This window comes from Salminus brasiliensis, chromosome 11, assembly GCF_030463535.1.
Source record: "Salminus brasiliensis chromosome 11, fSalBra1.hap2, whole genome shotgun sequence".
Classification (NCBI taxonomy): Eukaryota; Metazoa; Chordata; class Actinopteri; order Characiformes; family Bryconidae; genus Salminus; species Salminus brasiliensis.
The window spans coordinates 16,186,539-16,213,223 of record NC_132888.1 but is presented as its reverse complement, the minus strand read 5'-3'; the positions used below and the strand labels follow the sequence as shown (position 1 = coordinate 16,213,223).

At 41.4% G+C, this 26,685-nt stretch overlaps 2 protein-coding genes across 4 annotated transcripts in view; both read right to left on the bottom strand.

Annotated features, from left to right (window-relative positions):
- pitpnm3 (PITPNM family member 3) overlaps positions 1 to 9,893 on the bottom strand; it is a 112,798-nt gene extending 102,905 nt beyond the window's left edge. The window contains exon 1 of the mRNA XM_072691961.1: positions 9,507 to 9,893. Coding sequence (XP_072548062.1) covers positions 9,507 to 9,531 — 25 coding nt within the window. The 5' untranslated portion in view covers positions 9,532 to 9,893. The remainder of the gene's footprint in view (positions 1 to 9,506) is intronic.
- A 4,237-nt stretch (positions 9,894 to 14,130) lies between these two features.
- The window catches only part of kiaa0753 (KIAA0753 ortholog), a 31,991-nt gene continuing 19,436 nt past the window's right edge, over positions 14,131 to 26,685 (bottom strand). For all 3 annotated transcript variants that reach the window (XM_072691957.1, XM_072691958.1, XM_072691960.1), the window contains 2 exons: positions 21,504 to 21,722; positions 14,131 to 17,988 (listed from right to left, as the gene is read on the bottom strand). In XM_072691957.1, coding sequence (XP_072548058.1) covers positions 17,850 to 17,988; positions 21,504 to 21,722 — 358 coding nt within the window. In that variant the 3' untranslated portion in view covers positions 14,131 to 17,849. The remainder of the gene's footprint in view (positions 17,989 to 21,503; positions 21,723 to 26,685) is intronic.

Genomic DNA, 26,685 nt, shown 5'->3' with positions numbered 1-26,685 from the left:
AGAGCTGTTGTCCTCTAAGTCACCCCAAGCTTCACTGAGATCAAAGTATTTTTTAAGTCTGTGGGAAAAACTGATTTAGGAATTGGATGTACACACACTGAAATTCACTGATCCAGCTAAATCCCAACGCAACAGCACAGTAACAGTGAACCACCCGGGAGTCCCGAGCTTCCAAAAGAGATCCTTCCCTCAATCAGCTATTCTGCTAAACTGCCAGGCCCTCCACGGAATACTTGCACACCCCTCAGAACGTGTCACCATGGTGAGTGTGTGTTCCCACAGCATATGTGCAGTGCGGCTGGTAAACACCTCCGTTTGGCAGCTCTCCGCTTGGAGCGGGACTCTCCGCTGTGAAACAGCACATATGCCCCTGTTACACTGAAAACACTGATGTGATAAATAACTTTGCATTAATACAAGAGTTCTACCACATTTCCATTAGAAACACCAAAACACTGCTGCTAAGCACTCTGCAGTTGAGCACCAGACTTTTTTCTGCGAAGGCAGGCCTAGGAACTAGGCCAAGCTATTCACACCAACACACAATGTGCCGGAGATAAAGCTTACAAGGGAAAATATAATTAAAATCCAGCACTACCAAGGCCAGGTCGAAAACAAGGTCAAAGTGCTGAAGGAATTCAAACAGAGCTGCTTCACAGGGGCACAGGCACTTGACAGAAAACCTCAGGAGCTGTCACACCACTTTTGTCTGAGTCTTGACTCAGGAGCAAATGTTCAAAACGCATGAACGCAACACAACCATGAACACTGTATAACGACAATGTACACTTATATAACGACAAATTCACAGCAGCCCACTTCTACTCAGGAACGGTCATTTGAGGCACTTTGGCCAGATCCCTGCAACAGAGTGGAACTGTTCCTTAAATCATGCCCCACATACAGCTCTTGCAGAGGTCACAGGCTGAAGTCTGCTTTCTTTTCTCACACAATTTGTTCAGTTCATTCATGAAGAAGATTCGGTCATGATGTGACCACAAGCAAGAGCTATTCCATGCCGCTTACACAGTTCACACATGACTGTAACATGCGATCACAAATTACTGCTCATAAAATGCATCTTCACACTGGATATTAAACCAGTTCTGTGTTTAGCAACAAGTTTGACATTGGCTCACCACAAACCCTCAGCACTATTAGTTTAGGGCACAGAAAAAAAAAGGTCAACAAAGGAAATCTGTAGAATAAATGCATGCTCTGTTACAAGTGCTGATAAACAACTGCACATGCTGTTCAAATGTAATCTACAACGTTTTGTGTACTGATTAGCATAAAATCAGCAGTTGTGCAAACAGGATTAGGACAGAAACCAGACTGCATCAAAAATATGCCAATGGAAGCCAATACACATGCAATGGATTGGGATGTATAAAGGTAAAGTAAAGGTAATGGTGCACGCATTTGACCCATCTGTGGTAGTGAACACACACATAAACTAGGGGCAGTAAGCTTACACACACACACAGAGAGTGATGGGCAGCCAACTCCAGTGCCCAGGGAGCAGAGAGGGTAAAAGGCCTTGCTCAAGGGCCCAACAGTGGCAGCTTGCCGAGTCCGGGTATCAAACCCACAACCCTGTCATCAATAGCCCGGAGCTCTAACCGCTGAGCCACCACTGCCCCTGTATAAAGCATATAGTGGCTAAAGGAAAGGAGTATTTTACTGGTATGATTGGACACCAAGTTGTAAAAATAAAATTATGTAGCAACTATACCATAAAAATGACAGCTTTTCCATGATTATTTGGAAAAAAATCATTTCCATGTCATGGGACAGTGACAGGAGGACAGCACCTCTGTCCAGACAGGAGTGCTGTTCCTGCACTATGTAACTGTAGTGGAGCTGCATGATTGTAACTGTGTTTCGCTGCATCATTTAACCCGTAACTCTGTGAACTTGGACATTAGAATTTACTGCTCAGTGTTGCAGTTTAATGATTCTTCAGCAATACCTGAGTCACTTCAGTGCAATCATATTTTGTCACGTTGTTCACTGAGGAGAAAACATCTTGTGCAGTAGCTGTGTATTCCTTATTAGCATCCAATGTAGAAATGCATCTAACACCAAACTTATTGATTTACCTCAGCAATTTCTGACAAACAGCATCTTGAGTACACAACAAAAACAAAAAAAAACATTTGAAACTACCATGGTAGTCTCATAGATAGTTCCTGCTATGTTCATTTCAAATGCCACATCTGGTCTTCTGTTCATATGCAACCTTCTTTTTCTGAAGTCCACACCATTTGCCCAGTTAGTACCGAAGCAGCGGCAGCAGTAGTTGTTTTTAATGATGTTTATCTTTCACAAGGATGGATTGCATACCACATACACACATATGGCTGTATACAGAGTCTTTATGTTTTTAGCAGACGCTGGTATCCCTAGTAATTTATAATGGTAGGTAATAGTAGTTACATATCACAGATTTTTTTTAAATTAACCATAATTTTACCACTGAGACTCTGCAGAACAGGTGGTCAGCGTCTGCAATTAAAAGACCGCTAAAGACTAGTATCATTTGTCTTCATTTACATTATCGCCCATGCCTAGTGACACTAGCCCCAAGTTGCACTGAATTTCACAACCAGTCCTGCTTTCACTGAGTCTGCATCAACTGAAGTTGAACCTAAGGGTTCACAGAAAGAGCTTATCAGAATCCCTTTGATCCCCCAAAGGGGAGATGGGGCACTCTTAAAAATAAAGGTGCAGCAAAGGACCACTTTTGGTTACATAAAGGTCCATATCTGCAAAACAGATGTGTGTGAGGAACCTTTTAAAGTACTTCCCTTGATGTAAAAGGTTTTTACTTACATTACTTTGCTTACCAAAGTACCCTTGCATTAACTCCTAATGCATGTACTGCATCTACATTAGGCTGCAAACTCTACAATTAGGTCCAACTTCATGCTCTTGAGTGAAATTTGTCTCTTCTCACACATCTATTAAATACCACCAAGTGAAGAATGTGTGCAGTTCCCTTGGACAAACTTTATCTGGTCTGTATTCTCCATTCTTTGTAATTAGACTATGTTCTCCCCTCATTAGAGTAGGTAGACCAGGTCAGCAGAGCTAACAGCAGATGGACAGTGATTAATGAGAGCCAACTTACCAGCTTTTAATCTCAGCTCACATGAAGACTAAATAATTTCACCCCCTCTTCACCATGTCATTTAATGTGACATTATTTGTATGGGTCAGTTAAGCACTTAAATGATTAACGTTAATGTTTTGTGTTAAATTAATAAATGCTCTATCAGCACTTCACTAGGCTTAATACTATACTAATATTGGACATGGTCTCCTTTTGCTCTCAAAAAAGCCTCAATTCTTCATGGCATAGATTCCCCTACATGGTGGACCAGTCTTTTGACTGCATCAATTCCTGCAAGTCCTTCAGATTGTTCAGGAGTGTGTTCCTGCTGAGAATCCCCAGTTCTACCACATCCCAAAGGTGACTGGGAAAGCCATGGAGGAACACTGAACTCATGGTCAGGTTGTAGCATGTAGTGATGATTGGCTTGTCTTAAATGGGCCAAAGTGTGCCAAGACAAGAATCCCCATGCCATAACACCAACTCCACCAGCCTGGACTGTTGACAAAAGGCAGGAGGAATACATGGTATGCGCCATACTCTGATCCAACCTTCTATGTGTCTCAGCAGAATTCAAGATTCCTTAGACCAGGCTATGGTTTTCCAGCCTACAACTGTCCAGTTTCGGTGAGCCTGTGCCCACTGCAGCTTTACACAGCCAAATCCAACTCAAGGTTCAATGTACTTTACATTTTTTTACTTGAAAAAGCCAGTACTGCTAGAAAATCAAAAACTAATTTACATACAATTACAAAACAGATTCCTGGTAAAAATCCAACTCAACCTAATGACAAGAGCTGGACTATTTTGATAGGCCTAACCAAAACTAGGAAGGCTGGATAAAGGAATGGTACAAGACTGTCACTATGTACTATTTATGTGAAGGTATGGGTGCACTCTAAATGTTGGTACTGTGCAGAATACAGTTCTATAAAGCCTGTCAAAATTGCAACAGTTGCTGTGAGCGGGCACACTTGTGGGCAGAGCACGGACAGGTCAGTTGGTGCAGAGCACTGATCATTTTTATATAAGCTTTTGTGTAGAGCCTGCTTATTCGTTATTTTTTTGAGATGTGGCATTTCTCCTTACATACAGTTCTGCTATGTCCTTTCCTAGACCAAGTTCAGGCAGCATTCAGGTCATACATCCCACTGTTCCATTAGTTCTCAAAGGCGAAGCGCTCTTCTCTCGTTTCTCTTCTCTGTCTGAAAGGAGCTCAGCAACTGGCAGAATGCAAAGACAAGCCTCAATAATAATGACGATTCTTCTGCTAGGGGAGGCACCACACAGTTGCTGTTGCTTGTTCGATAACACATGTTGCAGGTATGTGTGGTCTTGCTTGTGCTCATTTCCATGACGCTCGGATGGACACAAAGGATTTGCAGTTCCGACAAGCTTTTCCTTTCACGGTGTTCCAGAAGGCCTGAGTCTTGGGTGGCTGTTCCAGGTACACAAAGCGGATCCCGCGCTTGAACCTGTCTAACTCCACTGCCGTTTGAGCCCATACAAACTGATTTTATGTTCTCATGGATATGGGCCAAGCTGCAGTGCTCCAAGCAGTCATGAAAGGCTGTGCGACTGCTCGCTCGCCTGCTCTCTTTCTTGCTCTCCCTTCGTCTCTCCCTCTCGCTCGCGCTCTCAGAGGACTGCAGAGTAGCAGTGAGCGCAGACCTGCTGTCTGTCATTGCCTCTCATACTAGTCTATTTTTAGCTCGGCGTTCTATCCAAAGCGTTGTGCAAATTAGGCAGAGCACAAACATTTTGGAGAGAACTGAAAATCCACACGCCCGTTGTTCAGTTTGAGGCCATTCAGGATGCCAGATAAGATATGAATAATTCCTCCTTTTGAGACCTAGACCGAGAAGATAAGGGATGAAGTGCAGGTGCTAAAATATCATTTGAGAGAGGGCCATTCAATCAGTTTACACTGGAAAGTGCTAATGCAACATACTCCACTGGCTTTCTTAAACTACACTAAGCTAAACTACTCAGATAAAGGTGCCACAAAGGTTTCCATAGATGATCAATCAAGAACCGTTTTTGTAAAAAAAGAGATGTGAGTGTGAAGAACCTTAGCATCAACCTCTTTGTATCTTCACTTCCATGGCATCGCTCTAAGAACTGATTGTAGCACCTTTATTTCTTAAAGAGAGTGAAACACTATTAATGTATGTTTAACTTTTAAGCTTAAAGGTACCTTCAGTTCACTAGAGGAACTCTAGCTAATTTGTTGGCATGCCGTTTTCCATGCATTCACTATGTAATTGCATATCAGTGATAACTGATGCCATGCTATTTGCATTCCATATTTTGACAGTGGCACAATGCACGCGTATAAGTAATTCACTACAGCACTCATTCTGTGCTCATTATCAATTATCTTTCTGCAGAGTAGAGTTCAGAATTTACTCTCTGACAAGAATTTCACAGCATATATAAATATATATTGTACTGATGGACTGAGGACTTAAACGTCCACAAAGCTAACAGATATCTGTGCTGTGCTAAGTCTGTAGCAATAGCATGTAGACTAAGCCTCGCTACCGCAACAGCTTGCTGGTCTCAACCAGCATCACTACTGCAGTGCTAGCATTGCTCCCGTAGAGTTAGCCTCGCTACCGCAGAATCAGCATTGCTACCAAGGCATTCGTCACAAGCCATGTTCATGAGATCCTAGGCCCTTCACATCTAAAAACTAGTACATATGTGGTGTGCTGACTCTGAGGGCAGGGTCACATGAAATGGTACATGAAACATAATAGATGTCCTTTTATGCCACATCACTTTTTCAAATGAAGAGCAGATATTTTGGTCCCAAACTCCCCATGGTTGAAATGACATTGCCGATTCTATGCAGCCAATGACGGTCCGGCAAAGCTAGGCTTGCATGGTTTTTCTAAAAGATTTCCCCACTGCGGGACTATGCTCTGAAAAGAATATTGTGACATAATTTATAATGACAACAATGAAATATCATGTTATTGCCTCCCTTTAGCTAAAGTACCCCCTGTTCTTGCTGTCCCTCTCCTGTACGGCTAAACATTTTGTGAGAATCCGATTAAATGTAGCCACTCTGTCACAAAAGGTAGGTATTTAAGGTATTGGAAGGTGATCAACTACTCCAGACAACATAAATTCACTGCTACAATGCTTAATGCTGGGGGGGGGGTTACATTTACATGCTGGCACACAACATTAAGAATGGTGACCTAAGGCTCATGACCTAAGGCTCATCTACTCTAGAGCATCCCATTCATTTGGCAATGCTTTTCTATGGAGATTATACAAGCTGAACATTTGCATCTGTAATGGGTGTAGCAAAAATTCCCTACCTAAAAGGGCTGTCTAGACACTGTTAGACGTAGAGCGTAGCTCTCATCAAAGGCCTTAAGCCAGACTCCTTATTGCGCTTGCAGCTACAGTTGTTTTCATGAGCCCAAGGCTATTAACCCTTTCAGTGTAAAGGCATTTACCAGTCTGATAGTTCTTATACTCGGATAATGTGTTTCCAACAGGTGGTGCAACATTAGCATACCTTTTACACTGCAATAAGGATCGCAGAAATCTGTATACACACCAATACAAGATAAGCTCCATCAATACTAAATTCAAGTTTAAAACGTGACGGAAGCATCATTTCTAATCATTTCTAAGCATTAACTGTGAGCGCTCACTCGGGTTTCCAATCCGTGCCATGTTCTTTGATGTGTGGGTGATATGACGTACTTGACCACATTATGACAGAAACAATAAAGCATAATTGGCACAGAAACAAGGGCTCTGAATCAGTGATTGAGGATCTCATTACTAACCTGGTAAATTAAAAAACAAAGGCCCCTTCCCCCCCCTATTCTCTGTCTATGTGTACTAGAATTTCGGAGATACCACATCCCCCTGTTAAAAGCATCAATACTGCCATGCTGTCCGTGTGAGGAGAGTGAGAGAACTGAGGAGTGCTCTGATAATGAAATAACACAGGGGTGTGAGAAAGTATTACACTCCTTGTTTTCAGATGTCTAGTTCTGGCTATTTTGTGTCTGCCCAGACCAACCACATACAAGTTACACTGTAGTAAAAGCAATGATACAGGTACTTTACTGTAGCGTTGAACTGCTTAAACATAGCACATTTAACTTCATATCTTCGTGCTATTCAATTTTACTTGACAGTAGTGCTGCCATAATTTTGCAACTCACCTGTAAGTAGACAACTGAGGATAGAAGGATCCCTAAAATTGCTACTAAACAAACCCCCTGGTCAAAAGGATGTCTTTGGAGCAATGCCAAAGAAGAACCACTTTAGGTTTCCTAAAGAACTCCTTGTGCAAAACTTTCTTTTTTGTAAATGAGATTATTGAGTAAGGTCTAGAACATCCTAGCCAAGACCCATTTAGATACAATTATGCTCAGTCCTTGTCCTGGAGATCTACTACCCTGGAGGATTCAGCTCCACACAACTTTCAATGCACTGATCCTTTTCACATTTGTAAAAATAAAGTGTTTTTTCCTCCATATAATGTAAAGGTTCTACGATAAAAGGTTTAGAACAGTACATCCTAGCCAAGAACCATTTAGGAACCTAAAAAAAAAATCAAACATTTTTAGAACAGGTATGTTCAATCCTGATCCTGGAGATCTACCACCCTGGAGAGCTCAGATCTAACTCACCTGGCTCTAATATTTAGATGGCTCTGAAGACCTTCCATTCCTGGATGAAGAGTGTTGGAGTAAGTGTTGGAGTGAAGTCTGCAGGTTGGCAGATCTCCAGGACCAACATTGAGGAGCCCTGTTTTAGAGTAAGGTGTATAATTGTGAGTATTTAAGGTCAAATTGTAAATAGTGATACCAAAACTGTGTCTCTACCACAGTTAATTTAACACAGTAGTGTCAATACACTCTTGTGTGGGGTCCTTTATTTGCCATGGTTTGTGAAAACCGCTGCAAATCTGGCTGTAGGTGCAAATGGGTGTAGAAACCACTGCTTGGGGGGCTCACACATTCCCTCCTCATTGATTCTCATTATTGCATCTTATTTGTTTCTACAAATATGCAGATATGAAGTGTTTATTTTGCAGACCAGGTTAGATCATTTACACTGGCTGTGTGAGCATCTCAGCAGATGCGTCCGACAGGCAACACCCAAGCGGTGCTGCATCCAGAGAATAACTGCACACACCACCCAGTAGAACACAAATGATACCAAGCAAAAACACTGAACACAAGCTCTAGCATTTTATCAACCTCTAAAATTAGCGTCTGGTCTATAGACGTCTAGAATACTGGGAAAGCCGACAATTACAGGAGAACCATAAGACGTATTGCAGAGACAGTTACTCCAACAAAAGCAGGAGGAATCACTCTTATTTAATGACCCTGATTTTGGAAGAAACAGTTTTTGTTGGTATGTTTTGTTTAGATTTGGACCAAACGAATCCATACAGTTTTTAATTGGTTCTCTGCAGAATCAGTCCATAAAATATCAAAAATCAGACTGAATCTGAACGACAGAATGGGAAATCGTCTGGAACCTCAGAAAAGATGTGTCGTGACACACCTCCAAACTTAGTTAGAGCAGTCAGTATTGATTAGAGTAGAAAATGAAGGAAGTGATTCATTTTTTTGATGGTTTTTTAACTGAACAAATAAAAAGCGTAGACCTTCCACAGTCAAAACCTTATGAACCATCTGAAAGCTTTCAAAATGCTTCATTATATAAAAACTGGGACATCTTAAAGGCTTCATTAAACCATATGAAGCCACCTATGTCACTCTGGATAAGAGCGTCTGCTAAATTCTATAAATGTTAATGTAAATGATGAAACACTGAATATCTCTCATGTGAACGAGCTTTTAATTGGGGTGAGCTATATTGTGCTTTGTGAAGGGTCATTCACTATGGCTAGACTCAATACACAAGCCTGATGACCACTGCAAATCTAAGACTGACTGGTTATGACTGGACAGTGCTTACTCGTTTAATTACACGCACAGGTGTTAGAAACAGTTCAACCTAACAGGACACTTTCCTTCTATAACGAAAAGTAACACACACACACACACACACACACACACACACACACACACTCATGCATTCCTGTGTGGACGTTTAAAGCACATTTCATATCACTTTGTAAGCAGGACACGTTCATTTAACATTGCTGCGCGCTGCAATAAACACATCAGCGGTGAGGGTGGGCGTGCTAGTCCCCCGCACACACATCCACACACACACACACACACACACACACACACACACTTTGTAACAGCATGCATTCCAACAGATTGGCGAAGAGAAGTCGCGTGCGCCTGGCTGGAAAGAGGACACCCCCACTCTGCTCTCTCGAGCTGTTTACACCGATGAGCTTTACTGGACGCTGCCATTGTCCACTTACCTTTACCTCGCGCCTCTTTAGCCATTCCGTTGCTCGCCTCTTTCAACGCAGTCCAGCAAAGCGCCCTGGTGCGTGTTTGGGCAGTTGAGTTTGGACAGCACGCACGCGCTCTATCCGCCCTCCTCCTGTCCGTGTCAGTGCAGTGGTGGAGACGCAGACGACCTCAACCTCGCGCGCTGGGCTTCATGCTCCTGCATGCTCTACAGACAGCGGTCCGCGCGTAATGGTGATCCACGAAGACACGAACGCTTTGGGTGAACTGCAGCGCTCTCTGTGAGCTTTGGGGTGTGTGTGTGTGTGTGTGTGTGTGAGCAGACTTTGGCTGTGAGGCTGCCGCGTCGCTGGAGCGGCATGTCTAGCGCTGATGTTCGACTGCCTCCAGCGGCTTCAGTGCAACTGGCTGGCGCGAGCTCCGCTGCTTTTGACATTGTGACGCGCGCAGAAAATGCAAATTGGGCCTCGTGGAGATCCAGCCCCCTCCACGCGCGATCATACCGTCAACAGTGTGGTCTGATGCAGTTCATAGTGCAAAACAAGACTGCAGTGCAAGATCCCACGCCTCATAGTTGGACAGCCCAAGACTGAAGACTGGATTAAGACACCTTTAGCCAAACTAATGAACAGCTCTGTGGAATCTGAGGGTTAGGCTTTAACCCTATTGATCCAATGCACAGACCCATACACTGGTTCTATACTACTGTATATTACTGCAAGGGTTTGACAGACCCTAAAACAGAACCCTGTGGGACTACAGAAAATACAAAATGGGCCTCATGCAGATCCAGCCTTCACACCCAGTAATAAGTTCATTATGCAAAACAGGACTGCTGTGCAGATCTCACTTCCCATGTTCGGACAGCCCAAGATTGAAAACACCTTTACCCAACCAAACGACCAGCTCTATGGAATCTGAGGGTTAGGCTTAAGCTCCATAAAACTGTTCCACATAAAACTTTAACCCCATAAAACAACTGTGCGTAGGCCCATATGCTGGTTCTACACTCTCATAACTACTTCACTGCTACAATCAGCATCAGTTTTACAAACCCTAAAGCAAAGCCCTGTGGGACTCCACAAAACACATTGAACTATATGGATATCACAATAATTCATAATGGCTTCTGCAACAGGACTAGTAACAATAGTAAACCTAGGATTCAGTGTGTTGGATGGTCCCATGATTGCCTAGCACTGTTTAGAATTGTATTTTTCCTTTTCTGATGCTGCATTCATTTGTTTTTTTCATTCTTGCATACAGAACAAAATATGATTGCTGGTCAGAAGGGGATACAGGATGTCAGTAGGATTTTTTCTAAACCCCTTTTTGGTTCACTTTTGGTAGGTACTGAGCACTGCATACCAGGAACACCACACAAAGCCTGCCTAATGTTTTGGAGATGCTCTGATCCAGTTGTCTACTAGACATCACAATTTGGTCCTTCTCAGAGTGACTCAGATCCTTATGCTTGTTCACCTGCTGCTTTTTCCTTTATGTGTCAGTGGTACTAATGTTATGGCTGAGGGGTATAAAATTGTAGTAAATATGCCTGAAAATATACAGTGGCAGAAGCACAAGAGGATCTTTCAGCAGTGCAAAGTATTGAGACAATAAACTAAGTCTAAAACTCTACATTAATCAACCTAATTAAGTTTTATCAATCGCATCACCATATTATTACATATATTTACATTTATGGCATTAAGCAGATTCTCTTATTCAGACTGACTTACCTAACAGCTGGATACAGTGTGCTATGCATAATTCCTGATAATATAACTGTTCAAAGAAATGAAAGAAATAAAGACATATAAAAGGCTTGCGACAAACTTCCAGAGACAAACTGCTCAGTTAGGTGCTCTTGAAAGTGATGGTTTTTAGTTGGCGTTTGAAGGCAGCAAGAGTCTCAGCTGTTCTTGCACCAAGGGGAAGTTCATTCTACTTTGGCAGCAGAGCAGAGAAATGTCTAGATGACTGGCTTCCATGTATCTCGGAGGAAAGTGGGTCAAGCCAAGCCGTACTTAAAGCTCAAATGGTTCTTGGCACAGATCAGGATTTGACCATTGCCATCAGGTAGATAGGCACTTGTGCATTCTTGTAGGTCAGAGTCTTAAATCTGATGCAGACAGCTACAAGAAGCCAGTGACATAGCAAAAGAGTGACATGGCTTAATTCTGGAAGATTAAAGACTAGCCGTACCACTGCATCCTGGATCATTTGCAAGGGCCTGGTGGCAGAGTTGCAGTAGTCAATCGTTGAGACGACAAGGAATTGTACAAGCACCTGGGTAGCCTCCTTAGTGAGAACGGCTCAAAATCAAATCCTCAGGACATTACAGAGGAGAAATCTGCACGGCCGAGCCAGGTTTGCAACATCAAGAATACTAACTAGTCATCCACAACTACCGCCCAGGAGTCATACTTCTGCTGCTGGAGTGACCAGGGAGTTCTCTATCTAAAGATCGAAGATATGAAGATCGCCAAAAGGACCTGTAGTTCCAGGAATGTATAGCAGCTCAGACATGCTACGGTTAAGCTTTAGGTGATTAGCAGCCATCCAAGATATGATGAGATACAAGTACAAACCCAGGTCCTAGGTCAGAAAAGGGGAAAGAAAGGATAAGTTGATGTGTCATTGGCATAGAATTGGTAATATAACATGAATATACAGTATACAGCAGCAAGAGAGAGATTGTATAGTAAAAACAAAAGAAGGCCATGCACTGAGCCTTGTGGAACACCTGCAGAGAGTCAGCATGTAGCAGACGTGGACCCTTTACATATTACCTAAAGAGCCCCCCCTCCAGATTCAATGCAAGACTCCAAGGCTAGATTCCAAGGCTCCAAGGATGGACAGGAGGGCCTTGTGGTCGACTGTACCAAATGTTGCAGAGAGATCTAGAAAAATCAGGACTGATGACAGTTTGGAAGATCCTCCAGCACGAAGCTATGGGTAACTGCATAGAGGGCAGTTTGTGTAGAAAGCTGATTGTTGATAGAACATTCAAGAAAGCAAGGAAATGCACTGGTCTGTAGTCGCTGATGTCTGAGCTCTCTTTGGTTAGCTTTTTAAGGATGGGGCTCCATCTTGGCGGGGGTTGTACATGACCTGATCGCAAGGAGCTGTTTAGAAGGAAAGTGATGAAAGGAAGGAGGTCCTAAGCAATCTTCTTGAACAGTGTGGATGAGATGGGCTCAATCAGACAGAACTCCAGAGTGAGGCTGTAAGACATTATTTGTGGAAAACAAGTCAGAGATGTAGTTTGGGGGAGGATGGTGTCTGATGGAGGGAGTGGAGAATCTTGTTGACCTTCTTCTCAAAGAAGGTGATACAATCTTCCAGGGAAAGGGAAATGGGTGAAGGGGAGCGGGAGACAAAATGTTGACACGCTTGAGTGGATCAGATGCTAATGCTTCCAGCTCCTGTGTGTGGAAGAATGATTTAGCAGCAGTTTCTTCCTCCTTCTCTCAGACAGTCCAATGACGAAAGTGATGAGCTGGATTGGTGGATTCCGGTTGCTGTCCTAGTTGTTTTAGAAAATTTATTGAAAAAAGTAGATGAATTCTGTGCTAGGCTGTGGCATTCACTGTAAATATAATGAAAAAACAACATGGCAGCACACAGCCTAACTAAATGCCTTGCACAGACGGATTTATCCCTAATTATCCAAGAATTCCCCTGGATTTATTAATATCACACTCAAGCACATTTGCGCAAAAAGATCAAAGCATTAGTTCTTGTTTTAAGGGTACAGCAATGTTAAAGTGACATCACAGATTTGCAACTCTGAGAAGGTGGTGTTGAAAAAAAAAAAAAACCTGGGTTCTCGAGTTTTCCTACTTGGACGCTGGAAACATTCCAGTTCCCACTCGACCATGACTGCAGCACAAGTTGCTCTGGAAAAGAGTGCCGTTAATGCCATAAATGTAAAACTGAATGATGCCATTTTGAATAATTTAATATCAATGCAAAAAATGTAAAAAAACAACAGCAAGCAAACAACATTGGTGAATAACCGACTCTGAATATTAACATTTCAAATCAACAGCTACTGCTAATTGCTTTCTGTCTTTAACAAAGCCTGAGGGGATAGGCAGAGCTGAAAAATCGGGATGCAACCACTTGCATTTAAATGGTGGCAATTGTGGCTCCACTGTAATCAGTGTTCACTGACCCGGTCATAAATCATACTGCAACGATACCCTTTGAGTGGTGTGCCTGTGAAATAGCAATGCATGTAATTGATTTCAACAAGAAGTGGAATAGGCGCTGTGTGTTATATACGTCAGACTGAATAAGTCATTCTCAGGGCTCTTATACAGCAGTAACTGTAGTCTTTCTCTGACAAAAGAAATTGGATTTTTCATAAATCACTGTACATAATAATTTCTAAGACTTTCTAAGGAACAATTATTACTTAAAAAAAAAAAAGCTTTCATTAGAACACCTTCATACCACAGTGCTAAGAGGGCTGCCGTACTGCAAAATTCTGAGGCAGACAAAAAAAAATAATACACAGGCCTAAAATACATTTCATTTCATGTAATTCATTATAAACGCACCGTACCAGTCTGTACAGCCATGCCGCTGCAGTGTCTTTTCATACTTTATTGTTCAAACATCAGCAAGAGCTCAAGGACACCAAATGTAAGACTGCATGTGGCCCATTAGCAATCCAAATTCATTCTGTACACAAGTACCACTAAATGAATATTGATAGGAGCCAAGACCTGAGGGCCAGCTCTCCTGCAATCTCAGTGAGCTGGCCACGCTACATTACCACACTCCTTGAGGGACTGAGCCTATTTGTAGCAGTCAGGAAGTCCAATGACAAAACACTTCTCGTGGCAGGCGCTGCGCTAAGATTCTTGTAAGAGCAGCTACAGAGAAACACCCCCCAGGGCCAGGCAAGACAGCAAGATAGATAACATTGATTACACTGCCGTCTTGCAAGGGAAAGAAGCTAATTCAATTAATTTAAACTTTTTTTCCTCCTTTAGAAGCAACCTTATCCTTGGCATTGAGGGCTGTGTTGTGTCACAGCTGGGGAACGATGGATAGTCAAAGTTTCAAGTTCAGTTTAATCGCCCGTCTATGAAGCTAAAAATCGACACATGGTCCTATCAGATGTCATAAGTTTAAAAGCAAAAAATGAAAAACAATATCCAATTCTGCCCCTTTTCCTCCTGATTAGGTGATGCCAATACACCTACCCGTTTGTAGCCCCTCCTAGCACTACAATGCTTCAGACACTAAAAGGGTAAGGACTTTACACGTCTTCTCCAATGAATATGAAGCCAGCCACCGCTTCTTCAAAATGCCACCAATTGCAGACTCTGGCTGCTGATGGCAAAGCAGCATGGGTCGTCAGAGTTACATGTAATGTTGCTGATGGTGAAATAAATAAATAAATAAATAAATAAAGAAAGAAAGAAAAAAGAAAACTATTTATAACACGCAAGCCATGCATTTGCTAATATTTCATATTTCAACAGCTTTCTGTGATGTAGGTTTCAGAGGCATTAAACTCTTCAGTCATCTGGTTCCAATCACCAGTACTGTAAACAATTCAGACTTAGTATGACAACAGCTCTAGAACTACACATTTCGCATCATACCACTGAGTAAATTTGCTTGCATTGTAACCATTTAATTACTGTACATTAAAAAAAGTGAAATGTCCCTTTAAGAAAACAGATCACAAGAAAACACTCAAATCAATTGTGATGTTTTTAGATCATATTATTATCATTATATTTAAGCACATAATAAAACACACAAACACACACAAGCACACTTTCAGTATAGTGAAATGCAAAGAATGCATCTTCCACCCTGGGCAAAGTTAATGCTGCAAATATATGGTAATAACTGGTTGAATGCAGATGGTCAGCAGTGTTTTGAAGCAGTCTTTCAGAATAACAGTGATGCCCATATGGCACCAGCAGAGCAACCTTTGTATAACCCTTTGCCATATTTGGTAGATAGGAAATGCAAGCGTGTGTATACGCAGACACACCTGACGTAAGCACCAGCCGATTTACTCAGCCACTGTGCGTCTCTGTCACAAGCCTATTCCCTGCAGGGCAGTCCAACATCTGAACTCATCCACTCCTTTCTTTGTCTTCTCCCTTCAGGACACAACACATGAATTAATTAAGCACTCTGGCCTCCTCACACCGCTATTATCACCACTCGCCACTTAATTACTGCACCTCAATCACACCCCACTAGTGGCCACTACTCGCATCCAGGGGAAATGAGAAACAGTGATTTGTTTCCCACCTTCCCCGGTGTATTTGGGTCTGCGACAACAGTAACGAACACACACACACAGACCCGGAGTCCTTGAGTGCAGTCACTGACTCATGTTAGAATAACCATTTAATGGTCTGGTCAGAGTTATACAGTGGCATGTTTAGGGACCCCTAATAAAAATGTCTGTTAATGAGAATAGATAAGTAAGTAGAAGGTAGAAGAACTAATCTCCAAAGGCACAACATTAGAGATAAAGTAAGCAATACTAGTGTGTTATATTTGTTTTGTAGCGTTTTAGAGTAAAGGAGCACAATGAAACATTTGGAAACCCCAAGAGAGTTTTACCAGGGTCTCAGAGCTTAATTAGCTTGCTAGAGCTGTGGCTTGTTCATAATCATTGTAAGGAACTACCTGGTAAAGTATATATTAAAGCTTGTTCAGTGTTCAGCAGTCAAATAGTCCTCCAAGCAGCTGCCTAGAAATCTGAAGAAGGTAATAAGAAGATAGCAAAGTGTTTTCAGGTAGCTGCGTCCTCAAGGCGTTTATTAATAATTGGCGGTTTACAGTTAGAACAGTGGAAGTCAAGTTTCAGGACTGCTGAGAGAATGGTGCATAGAAGTGCTAGAAAGATAAGTTAAAACCCCTGTTTGAGTGCAAAAGCAGACTCTGGAGTGGTGGAACACTGTTCTACTGGTTACTGCGACACCTGCACAAATACAAAAAAACATTCCTGTGTCCTCAGCACAAACATCAGCATCCGTTATCAAAGAAACATCTAAACAAGCTTGATGTATTTTGGACATTTTTGTGTTCTGATTAAGTTCTAACTGTACTACTTTGTGGTTGCGATAAACAAAGGTTTGTTTAGAGAGGGGGAAAAAACGTACAGACTCAAAAACTTAAAAGTGGTGTTACTAAGGACTGACCATGTTGTGTCCAATCTTTTGCTCCACATAATTTGTTATTTAGAAACTGATGGAAACTTTAAAAAAATAATAATAAAATAATAATAATAATAATAATAATAATAATAATAATAATAATAATCTTGCTTAAATGGTTCAACTTTATGCCTTTTGGAAATCAGGTCATATTTTACTTAATTAATGCATTAATTATGTAATTGGTGACAAAAGCCAAACCAAAAGAAGCTTCCAAACTAGGTGCAATTAATGAACAAAAGGGGGGAAAAAACAAACAAACAAACAAACAAACAAAAAAAAAAAACATATCTACCTTCTGGTGTATTAATGTAATTATTTTAATTAAAGACTAACAGTCTTAGCTGTATTTGTCCCTGGGGTCCCAAACACACAAAAAAGTCTTTTTTTCGCTTAGCAGCTTTCTCCAGGTTTCAAATTCAACAAATGAATTATAACTCAACATTTGCATTACAAAGAAACAAATCAGTCCAGCAAGAAATATTAATACAGATACCAGATACAGAACACACAGTGGTAGGAACTGACCCGTCCAGACTCTGTGCACAAATGTATTCTTTTGTAGCAACTGTTGCTAGGTTAGATTAGCTTCACAGTACAGTCGCAAAACAAAATCCCCATTCTAGCATTGAGCTTAAACTGATCTATCCCAACAGTGAGACGTTTTATATGAACCATTACACATTGCAAAATTCTGTAAGCACTGTAAATTAATGTATTTTGACTATTTGTCTCTTAATTCTTGCCAACCATGCAAATGTTCCTACAAAAAAACAACAACAACAACAACAACAACAACATAAGAGCAGAACATTTGGAGTGAGCATGAATGGGTCATCAGGGATGGTCCATGGAAGGTAGTTTGCAGGTTTGACTTTCATTGCCTCCAAGCTATAAAAGAATGTGTGTGTGTTCCAGAGCTCAAGTGCCCCATGAAAACCTGAGTAGCCCCCTGAGTAAGGTAAACAATGATCTTTTCCTCTAAAGAACATGATCTCAGTCACAAAAACCCACATACAGATAAAAGCATACACAAATACACTAATATTTTACAATGGTTAACTTAGTTTGCACTAAGGAAGCCAAAAAAATATATATAGCACCCATGATGGAGAGCACCCATGGCACCCATGATTGGTCACACTGCTATGACACAGACAGAGAAGGAGACTGCACTGGCTGGAGAAACTCAGAAGTGAAGACGGCCTCGGCGTACTCCTCACAAACATGCTGGAACTCTGCTGCCACGTCAGCCAATGCCTCCGCCATCAGCTCCTCAGACAGACTGAGAGAGAAGAGAAATAAAAAAATAAAAAAATCAACACTAGAGCGCTTCTGCTGTTTACATTAGACTGCACTGTCTTGGGACGCTTTGTCCCTCCTGGACCCCATTTAAGCATGATGTATTTTTGGCTACCAGCCAACAATGATTCATTAAAGCAGACATTCCCAGCCCTGGTCCTGGTGCACCCTCACCCTGTATATTTATTGCAGTTTCCTGCTATGATATACCCACATCAACCCAGGAAGTGCTTGTTAATTAGCTAATAAGTTCAGGGACAGGTGCGATGGAAGCAGGGAACAGGGGGTACTCACTCCAGGGCCAGGGTTGGGAGCTACCAAGTCACTGCAGTATGTTTAAGCTACAGCCAGGCATACACTATATGAACATTTTAGCCCATTTTAAGTCTGGCTAAATTTTAGCTTTATCGGGTGTTATTTGACATTTGGGTACAAGTGAGCTGTGAATGGCTGATGGGATGATCAGACTGATTTGTTATACTGTTTGCTTTTTTTATATGAACAGTCTCATAAACCAATTTCTCAAAATCATAAACAAACAAAAACAATCACTGCCCCAAGTGGACACAAATAACAGAGGTTGTCCAGTGAAAAACATATATCTAAAGAAAAGAAGGCACGAACGTTCTTACCTTGTGTCTGTGAATTGGCTCTGTGTCTGAAAGGTGCTGTACAAATATACCTGCCTTGCACTTTGTGTATCTGTACTGTATTATTTCTGTTACACCATGTTACACCAATAGTCCTGGAGAAACGTAATTTTGCTCCACTGTGCACTTGTTCTCAGATGGAATGACAATAAAAGATTTGGACAGATTTGTGGTAAAGATATTACCAATGCAGTCGGGTGGGAGAAGAGGTCAAAAGCTAGGTTCTGCAAAAGGTTCTTTGAGCAATGCTATAGAAGAACTATTTTTGGTTCTATAAAGAACCATTTTCTGTTAAAAGAGATGGGTTGGTATCAAAAATGGCATTTTACACACACATCACAAAGTGACAGTGACTGTAAAACTAAAAAACTAAATGATCAAGGTCTTGATCGTTAAACTGTACTATCAAATGTTTCTTTATTAGAAATGTTAATACTTGGAAACTGTCCATTGGATTCTAGTATAAGTGATTTTTAACCAATAGGCTTTCAGGCTTTTTCTATCAATTTCTTGCAACACATTGATAATCTGTTGCAACTCATGGAACAGGTTCAGCAGAAGGAAAATGCTTGCTGGAAATGCCCGGACACCCCTTTAACAAAATAAATAAATAAATAAATAAATAGATAGATAAAAAAAATCCAAAAAATAAAACCATCTTCTCACAGTTCTTTTCTTAGTCCACTGTCTGTAGAGAAGCACACAGAGGCAATGAGGGGCAATGAGGCAAGAGAGAACTGCCACAGTGCCCTTTCTGAGTTCCATTACACACACGCACACAGGCAGACTGACTAGCGCCTGGTCTCTGACTCAGCACCAGCACAAACTCACACATTTCACATCATCTTTTTTCTTCCTTTAGAATAATCCTTTATCATTTAACTGCTAAAAATAATTTCTAATCTGTGAAAGGGCTTTTGATATGCGCAGTATAATGAGTCTCAATTGAGTTCTTTCCACATCTTTCAACCAAAGCTTCTTTCACTTGAAGACTAAGAGACTTCAGGACTAATTTTTTCTTCCCTCTGTATTGATTTGCAAATGATTTCTACTGTCCTCTTCCCGCACACGCACACAGTCTATAAGGAGAGAGGACAAAGTCCTCCGCTCTCCTCTGGGAACGCCCTCAGTGTTTTTTTGGGGGGGAAAGTGCATTAAATTTAAAACGCAGCTCAAGGGTTCTCGGATGGCTCCTAAGACAATGATCTTGCGCATTGCACCAACTTAAAAATTCTGTTAACCATGCAAATGATGTGGTGGGTGTGCTGGAGTGTGCGCGGAACAGAGACTTTCATGCACACTGAGCACGCTCCACACGACACATGACTGGCGAAAACACTGGAGCTAATATTTACATGTAAAATGGCACAATGTTTGAGATGCATTACAGCCTCCGGGCTGTAAACAGTGTAAACTCCTACTGGTTGTGTCACTGTGGGAATAATAGTTGAAGCTATGAGTAAGCTGCAGCTCTGGCTTTGGCTGCATAAACAACCACTGCCACTTAGGAGCTGTTTTTCCCCAGAAATGTGACTTGAGCTTCAAGCCATTCAAAAGTTTATGCAGTCAGAGACAGTTTAGAAATGTAGTTAACAAGACTAATGTAGTTAACAAGTGATGGAAGCTGTTAATGACACTTATTAGCACAGCACAAACTGCATGCATAAATCATCACACACTTGCCTTAAAGTGCTACAGGTTTGGCCAAGTAATTTCAAATAGACATGCTTAGGTAGTTTCTGACCCACAAGGCATAGCGTTATGTATAAAAATGAACAAAAGTGCAGACAAAGCAAAGGACTTAAAGTTACTACCACCGTTTTGAAGCTACACTCTTAACAGTGAGGTGCTTCAAATGAATATTTGAGTGAGACTATGGATACTATAGAAGAACTATAAAGAACTATAAAGAACCATGTTTATAACACCAAACAGCCATAACAGTAGCATCACCTGCCTAATACAGAGTTGGTCTGCCCTGTGCCACCACAGCATATCTGATCATTTAAGGCATGGACTCCACACTAGATACCACAGGTGTCCTGTGGTATCTGGCACCAACATAGCTGCAGATCCACTAATTCCAGCAAGTTATGAGGTGGGACCTCCATGGATCATATCAACGAGCCTTTGGTGCCCACGACGCTGGTTCACAGGTTGTCCGTTCTTGGACCATTTTTAGTAGGTACTGATAACTGCATACCAGGAACACCACATAAGACCATTTTTCCTGCTTTTAACACAAACTGTCAAGAACTGATTGTTCTTGTCGCCTAATATAACCTACCACTCGACAGATGCAGGTGTAGATGAAGATAATCCATGTTTTTTTCACCAATCAGTGGTGTTAACATTATGGCTGATGATTAAGGTACAAGCATAAATAACCTTTTAAAGGTCTAATGACATTTTTCTTGATGTAAAGATTATTTACCAATTTAAACCTTCCTCACAGTCACACATCTTTATTACAAAAATGACGGTTTATAGAACTAAATGTGGTTCTTCTAAGGCATTGCTTAAAGAACCTTCATTTTTAAGTTTGTGTACATCATACTTTTTTCTTTATTTGGGCCAAACATAGGAATTGGACACCAGATATGTCTTGATTGATCTGCTACATTCAGGATAATGGGGAAAGCGTTTGTGTGATGGGGGCTGCTTGCAGCTGTCCCCCTATTGAATGAAACTGGTCCTACTCCCACCCTGCCATCAGTTCATTAGTTAGACTTTTGTCAGTTGAATTCAGGTTGTGAGAAGAGAAAAACCTTTAACACCCGCAGAGCTGTGGCCCTCCAACAACTGAGTTTGGCACGTGTGCTGCAGACACAAGATTTTAGGATCTCACCTTTCAGCAACAGCCCAGGGATTGAAGCTGCCCACTACCTCATGGGACACCAGGTGCAGGTACGAATCATGGGCCTCTCTGTACTGCTGAATGTTCTTCTGCATGTTAGAGGGCACGTTCAGTGAAATCCCGCCTTTCTTTTTGACATAGCCTGGAAATGGATGGCTGGGAATAGGTTCAGATGGCTCCTCATCCAGTATAGAGCTTTCTGATACCATGCTGGAGATAGACATAAAAGAAATAGATGACTAGCACAGTGAATTATCAGTCTACTCAGGCTTTAGCAGAGATAAATAACTGAACTTCAGTGACTGTAAAAAGACATTTGTAGAGTTTCTTAAAATCTATCATCACAAATCCTGAACTGATTGTCAGTTCTGGTGCATCAACTATTTTATAGTGAATAAAAAATAAATTAATAAAAAGAATTCATTAACTGTATTCTGAAATTATATTCCCAGTACTTCTATTCCATTTCATCCCCACCCTGTATTGTCATCAGAGTCACCTCATCCATATGAGCACTATAGGCAGCACTCATCCAGTCCATTATCCTGCAGTGGTTGATAAGTGGTGTTTAATAACCACCCACAAATCACATTTTAAACACATAATAAGGAGCAGCTCTAAATGTACACATATTCTCATGATTATAGAAATAACGATATAAATCAAATTCTATGCAATAAAAACTGCACAGTTAATAAATGAGAGACTGAATTTTTCCATTGCTATTTTGATGAATCAGTAAATTTGTCATCCAACAAAAGTGCATGTATATATGTTTAAATGACACAAGCCAGTCTCTAACCAGGTCACACACTACTGCCTAAAAACAACAGTCACATCATGCATTAGCTTCAGTGCTGTCATTATGTCCATATCGTGCAGTCGTAATATCGTCCGAGCAATCATCCACCTTTATATTCATGCTTAGAAGAGTCACTTATTAGTCTTTGGAAAATCACCACATCCCTTCCTAATCAGGGTATTATATCTATGGTGGTACTACCACTAAGTGCTGTAAATGAGCTCATCAACTTGCTGACACAAATACAACCAAAACTATGGGTGATGCCAACTGGTTATCATAATTTTCTTTTAGAGCTGCAACAAGCATGGAACACTGTGGGAAAGCACATGCCCTGACTGTCACACTGGAGAAGTAATGCTGGGGCTCAGCTGGGACATGCTGGGTTACAGCTCCCTCTGCGCCTAAATCAGTCATACAGAAGCGAGAGCACTCTCCACAGTCAGATTTAGAACCTGTGCCGGGGCAGCAGAGGCAGTTCCAGCAGTCAAGGGCTCCTCATTATGTCAAGAGCAGGCTGCCCCCTAGAGACCTTGCCCTGACTAAATCAGGCCTTCAATCCTGCATTCTGCACAGGAAGACCTTTTACTCCCTAATGGAAAATTATCAGCACCATTGGTGCCATTGTGCAATCATTTCCCCCTAGTCGCTGCTGCAAGGTGCCCTCTTTTGTCCACCAACTTAACTAAGGTCCCCAACTAATAGCCCCCGGAAGCCATTCAGGCATGCTGCGACACTTAAGGGAAGCAGCACTGACTGCAGTTGAAAAGAACGCCTAAATATTCAAGTAGCTGCAAATTTCACACAATGAGAAGATTAATTCTGCTCTTTTAACGGGCAGGAGTTCCATTTCATAAGGAGTTGAAGAAAAGTGCTTTGAATAGCAATGCAGCTGTAGTTACTTTGGACCCTTAAGCAGGCCGTTTTCCCTTTTGTCAGGTTTCAAAGTGAGAGATGTCAAGCTGAGGACTAATGTCTTTTAACACTTTCAGATGTGTTTGGATGACCTTAGGTTCAGATGTCCAGTTAATACAATGAATTGGGGACAAATGTTTACATCTGACCAACATTTCAAATCGAAAGAGTAGAATGTTTAGGTCACACTGAGCTTCTGTGCCAAATGTCTGCATTGTATTCATTTAACTGCATTCATAACCCTATACAAATAAATCAGGAGTAGTTTCCACATTTTATAGATGATAGAACAACAACATTTATATCAGCACGGAATTCGGTGTTATGACCTGCTACAAACTTGAAGCACAGCCAGATACCAGCTTCTGGGAGCATTCCTGAGGAATCATAGTCTATTCCTCATAGGCAATGGCCTCCAGTTGCGTGCTGAAACAACCTTCTTCAAATCCCACCAAAGATTTTCAACGGGTTTTAAGTCCACTGTGATGGCCACTCCAGAATCTTCCAGCAAGACGTCTAAAACCAAACCTTGGTGGAGTGTGTGGTACACATAGGATCAATGTTATTGGTGTTATTGCTATTGGAAGTTCCAATGATGCCCAAGGTTCAGCTTTCTCGGAGGAGACCTGATGATTTCTCTTAGGATTTCCTGATACTTGTTTGAATCCATCTTCCCCTGGAGCTAAGGAATGCCACGACACAGGGACTGATGCAAACAAGAAAGCACCCTACTGAATGAACTCATGAAGATGAGATTATACATATATATTATTATATTATATATATGTGCTAAGCATCCTTTAAGTTTTACAGACTGCTGGTGGAGTGAAAGTATGATGGGAAAACAGTGAAAATGGCAAAAGAAACTTCAACTGGCCATGATGGTCAGTTGATTATAACCTACATATAACAGAGCAAAGAGTGTGTAAGAAACTGACTCTAGAGCAGGGAGAGCGAGAGAAAGAGAGCGAGAGAGATGCTCAGAAGAAAGAAAAATGGGCAAAAGAGCAGTCTAGAAATCTAGCACAAAGACAAAGCAGCACTGTGAGCTTCACACTGATCTACTGAGTGAGCCTCTGGCACTTTGTGTGAGCCTCTGGCACTCCGTATGAGCCAAACTCAGTGGAGATCAGTCATTTTCTGACATGCGCTGTCCACCCTCTGCCTCTCAAGACAATTGCACCCCCTTTCCTGACTGCTATACCCACTGCTGTCACCACACCGCTAATTCAGCATAGCAACGACATTCACTCTCGATTCTCTATTGACTAAAAGTGTGTAGACACCTGCTGGTCCGTTTCTTCAGACATCTTTTGGGAGGATTTCACATTAGATGTTTGTACATGGTTGTGGGGTTTATTTGCAGTCAGAAAAGCATTAGTGAAAGCAGGTACTGCTTGCAGGTACATTATTAGTTTTGTATCACTGTCCAACTCATCCCAAAAATAATGAATACTTCTCCATCAGCCAACGAAACACAGTTCCACTGCTACACAGCCCAAGGCTGGGGAGTCTTACAGTGCCAAAAAAAGTAGTAGGGCCCTTCTCCTGATATTCTCAATTTTTGCATATTTGTCTCGCCAAGTGCAACACCTCTTTCATATATCCCTTATGTGAAAAGTAGGGCCCCCATGAATTTAACAACTGACTGTGCCACTTTGAACGGCAACATCTGTAACAAAACACTTCATATAACTGAAGATCAGTCTTTCATATCACTGTGGAAGAATTTCGACCCACAGTGCTTTGAATCAGCTTCAGGATCTAAATGGGGTTCAAGTCAGAACTTTTAGGCTATGCCAATCCAAACTTCACATTTTCAAAGGCACACACACACTCTTGCGCTTTGGGTCCTTTTGCTTTGTTACTCAGCTTTAGGCCAGAGGGTAAGATAATCTCTAACAAGACTTTCTAGTACAGAACAGAAGTCACAGTTCCATTAATTATGACAAGTTACCCAGGCCTTGATGCAGCAAAGAATTTACACACCATTACAGTACCACCACCATGTTTGTCTGTTTGTATGACGTTTTTAAAGTGGAATGTTATGTTCATTACGTTCCTCTTGGTGTGCAATTATTTTAGTTTTGCAACTCCTTCACGGATGTTATTTTCACCCAGTCTCTTTCTTATGTTGGAATTATTAATGGCTGTCCTAATCCACTAGGCTCAATAAATAAACACTGGGCACAGTGTCCCATAGACTACATTGTTTATTGCAATATATCTAACAAAACATTAAAGGCACTGGTAATCTCTTGGCCTGTTTCATTAGCAAGTTTTTGACAATGACGATTATAGAAACTGTGTGTGTGCACCTGTGTCAGCAAGAACCGTAAAGAACCGACACTGGGATATTTAAATACTCCACTTTTAAACTGGTATACAGTTGCACTCATGATGATTCAACATGATGAATGATTCAACTAGGTTTATTAGTAAAATGTACCAACTTGTAGCTGTTTAAATTAAACCAATCAAACAATTGAAATAGCTAAACACAACATAATAAGTGCTTTCTCCAAATTCAACACAAAATGCTACTTGTAATGACGACTGAAGTCTCCGAATTATTCAACCCCTTTATGACAAGCGTCTTTAGTATTTAGTAGAGCACCATTTTGCTATTATGACCGGCTTATTCCTCATGGGCAACAGCCTCCAATTCACTAATATTCTTGGAATTTTCCACACCTCGGTGGACTATGAGGTACGCTTGGGATTAATATGCTGTTGGAAGGTCAAGCTGCTCAAGCTTCAGCTTTCTCACAGAAGGCATGACATTTTCTCCTAGGATCTCTTGATAACTGACTGAAGCCATCTTGCCTACCACACATAGCAGAGAAGGCAGCCCCAGAGCATGACAGAGCCTGCCTCTTCAGCATATGCTTCATTCTTCCTCCTCCAGACATACTACTGATCCAAAGTCCCAGAAAGTTCCAGCATATCCAAATAAACCTGGAAAGTTCCAGTGGAACTTTTCAGGTAGGTTTGGTTTAGCGATATGTCTGGAGGAGGAAGAAAGAAGCATACGCTGAAAAGAACACCCTGCCGGTGGCTGGGTGATGCTCTCTGGTTGCTTTGCTTCCTCTGGCAATAAAGGAAATATTAGCAATGGAGATAATAATAATACATAATTTAATAAATAAATAATTTTGAGTGCAACTGTATCAGTAGTGCCTGCAATGTTTGTCAATGTTTATAATGCAGGCTTTAAAATGCAACTGGTAAGTCCACTCCAATACTAGACTGAAAGAATGCAGTGATGATCAGGAGTTCACTGAAAGAGTGTACTAAAAAAAATTGGGGGTAAAAAAAGAAACCCGGTTGTGGTCATCATGTCAGGCTCAGATGACCACAGTAATGGAATGACGGTGAAGAAAAAAAAAGAAAAAAAAAAGGCCAATGGCAGCTGCACTGTCACTGCTTGCCAGTGGCAGGTTAACTGTGAGCATG